This window comes from Sinocyclocheilus anshuiensis, unplaced genomic scaffold (assembly GCF_001515605.1).
Source record: "Sinocyclocheilus anshuiensis isolate Anshui unplaced genomic scaffold, SAMN03320099.WGS_v1.1 scaffold1074, whole genome shotgun sequence".
In the NCBI taxonomy this organism is placed as follows: domain Eukaryota; kingdom Metazoa; phylum Chordata; class Actinopteri; order Cypriniformes; family Cyprinidae; genus Sinocyclocheilus; species Sinocyclocheilus anshuiensis.
The window spans coordinates 613118-616195 of NW_015539894.1; the positions used below are offsets into that span (position 1 = coordinate 613118).

General features: G+C 37.8%; 1 protein-coding gene across 2 annotated transcripts in view; it reads right to left on the minus strand.

Moving 5' to 3' along the window:
* Positions 1-1214, minus strand: part of usp15 (ubiquitin specific peptidase 15) — a 13932-nt gene extending 12718 nt beyond the window's left edge. For both annotated transcript variants that reach the window (XM_016482621.1, XM_016482619.1), the window contains exon 1: positions 1064-1214. In XM_016482621.1, the coding sequence (XP_016338107.1) occupies positions 1064-1144 (81 nt within the window). In that variant the 5' untranslated portion in view covers positions 1145-1214. The remainder of the gene's footprint in view (positions 1-1063) is intronic.
* Positions 1215-3078: the final 1864 nt, after the last annotated feature.

Below are 3078 nucleotides of genomic sequence, written 5' to 3' on the forward strand. Positions count from 1 at the left end.
CACACACACACACACAGCATCAGTCAGAACTGAACCGCACCTGACCAGAGCCATAAAGCCCAGGGTTTCCAGTGTGTTGACACAGGCTAACCAGAGAAACGCTTATTTTAGCAGCAGAGCGCAACAGCTGAAGAATTCCTGACTATTTATTACACGCGCGCGGCAGCCCTCTCCAGCGACAGCAGACGCAGCACACATTATCTCAGAACGCCGGCGGGACCGGAGCGGAATGGAGCCGCCTGTTCGTCTCTCACGCTCTCAGCCCTGCGCTCGCTCTGACCTCGGCCAGCTCACACACAAGCACGAGCGCGACCTGCAGCACCAGCCGCCAAACTCTGCCCCCAAGCCCAGAAGAGAGAACGGGCCGAACCTCTTGCATGCTGCTGCTCGTGGTCGAGTCGAGTCACGCAGCGCTCCGGCGCGCACAGAAATAGCCCTCACCGCCACCCGACACCCTCACATACATGAGCAGAGGGGCGGAGAGAGAGAGACAGAAGAGTGCGCTCATGTGGCACGCCTGTCTGAAACGACCGTGATCAGGCGGTTATCTAGTAATAATCGCAACAGGCCTAAAATCTACAGGCAATTTCTGGATTTCAAAGAACAGAGTTCAGTTTGTTTTTTAAGTCTTTAGGTTTGCGGAGACACAAGAGTGTAAAGCTCATGAACCATGCTTGTGTTGTATGTCATTACACACATTTCTATCCTCACAAACCATAAACACCAGCACACACACACAGTTATTTCCCACACGTACTATTACTGTCTTTCAGAAAAAGTGTTTATATGTAAAACAAGACACTTCAAATCATTTTTATAATGATAAAGTTTGTTTTGTGACAGATGATTTAATAAGCGCATTAACTGTGAAGAGACACGCCCGCTCATGCATTCGGGTGTTGTTCAGCGCACTACCTTTAACTTAGACCGATTTAAAACGCATTCGAGTTTTTAAGTGTTCAGAGCAAAGCGTCTTGATGCGTTCCAGTGCTGAGAATGAGATTTCAGGTGTTTGAAAGCCTCTGTCGTGTGTGTGTGTGTGTGTGTGTGTGTGTGTCAGCACCTTGCGGGCGATGGGCTGCTGTCCCTCTCGGAGGCCGTACCAGCTCAGCAGCTTGTTCCAACCGTCAGCTGGCAGCAGCATGTAGTCCAGCTCATCTATCAGATGCTGCTTGAGACCCAGCACGTCCCCGTCTGCACACACACATCACACACACACATATATACAGGTGCATCTCAATAAATTAGAATGTCGTGGAAAAGTTCATTTATTTCAGTAATTCAACTCAAATTGTGAAACTCGTGTATTAAATAAATTCAATGCACACAGACTAATACTTTTTTGCCCCACTGTATGTTACAGGGCAGGGGCATAGCAATCATTTCAAAAGTAAGGGGACCAATGTCAAATGTAATAATAATAATAATAATAATTATGTACTGTATGTCTGTCTAATTGGCAAAAACATTTCTTATGTCTTACTTTTAATTGGCTAAGAAATAAAATACACTGCTGGACAATAACCAATAATGTGTATTCTATAATATTTTTGATATATATTTTCCTAATGGCAATTTTATGATTATGATTGGTTTATATACTACAAACACTTTTTCCATTTTAATCACAGAATTTATTACAGTACAGAAGTTATAAAATATATTTTCTGCCTTATTCTATGTCAGTAAGCACTGTATCATTCATATACTTTATTTATTACCTGGAGAAGACTTTTCTTCTGGAGAAGAAAAAAACATAAACCATATATTGTCGCAGTCGTTTATTGTCTGCACGTTTCATCAGTTATGGTTTATGCTTGTTATTCAGCTTAGCTACAGCGATCGCTGGATGCCTTTGGATTTCCTGGCAAGTCATAAGTTATTACTTCTATGAGTCAGTTTTGGACTTTCTGTGGCGAAGCGCCCTCCGGCTTCCAGTATGAATGAACATTACAATATAACATTTCTGTAATATATATAACCTACCAGTCAAAAGTTTTTGAACAGTAAGATTTTTTATGTTTTTAAAGAAGTCTCTTATGTTCATCAAGCATGCATTTATTTGATCCAAAGTGCAGCAAAAACAGTAATGTTGTGAAATATGTTTATTATTTAAAATAACTGCTTTCTATTTGAATATATTTTAAATTTATTTCTGTGATGCGCAGCTGTATTTTCAGCATCATTACTCCAGTCTTCAGTCACATGATCTTCAGAAATTTGCTAGGTAAGATAGTTAGGAAGCAATCAAAGTTAGTTTATATTCAAAACTCTGAACTTTTTAGCAGGGGTTTCTGTTCAAATCATCGTGTTTTTCACAATAGCTAAAAACGAACCTTACTTTTGCCGCATTTATAAATTTTTGACAAGGATACAAGGATGCTTATCAAAAGTGATGATAAAGACATTTATAATGTTATATTTCATATTTATATGTCAGATAAAAGATAAATGTCTGAACTCTCTATTCATCAAAGAAACCTGAAAAAATCTACTCAGCTGTTTTCAACATCATAATAATATATATTTTTTCTTGAGCAGCAAATCAGAGTATTAGAATGATTTCTGAAGGATCATGTGACTGAAGTAATGATGCTAAAAATGTAGCTTTGAAATCACAGGAATAAATTACATTTTAAAATACATTTAAATAGAAAACAGTTATTTTAAATAGTAAAATATTTCAAAATTTTACTGTTTTGCTGTACTTTGGATCAAATAAATGCAGGCTTGGTGAGCAGAAGAGACTTCTTTAAAAACATAAAAAATCTTACTGTTTAAAAACTTTTGACTGGTAGTGTATAGGCAACTTTAATTTTTCTCTCATTTCTAGCTTTTAATTGGCTAAGAAATCAGATACACTGCTGGACAATAACCAATAATAATGATTTGTTTATATACTACAAACACTTTGTTTTATCACATAATAAGGCAGAATAGTTTCTATACTGTAATGAATGCTATCAATTAGCACTGCATTGTTCATATTCTTTATTTATTACCTGGAGATGACTTGAGAAACACAAATAAACCATATATTGTCGCAATCATATGTTTAATGTCTTCATGTTTCCAAAC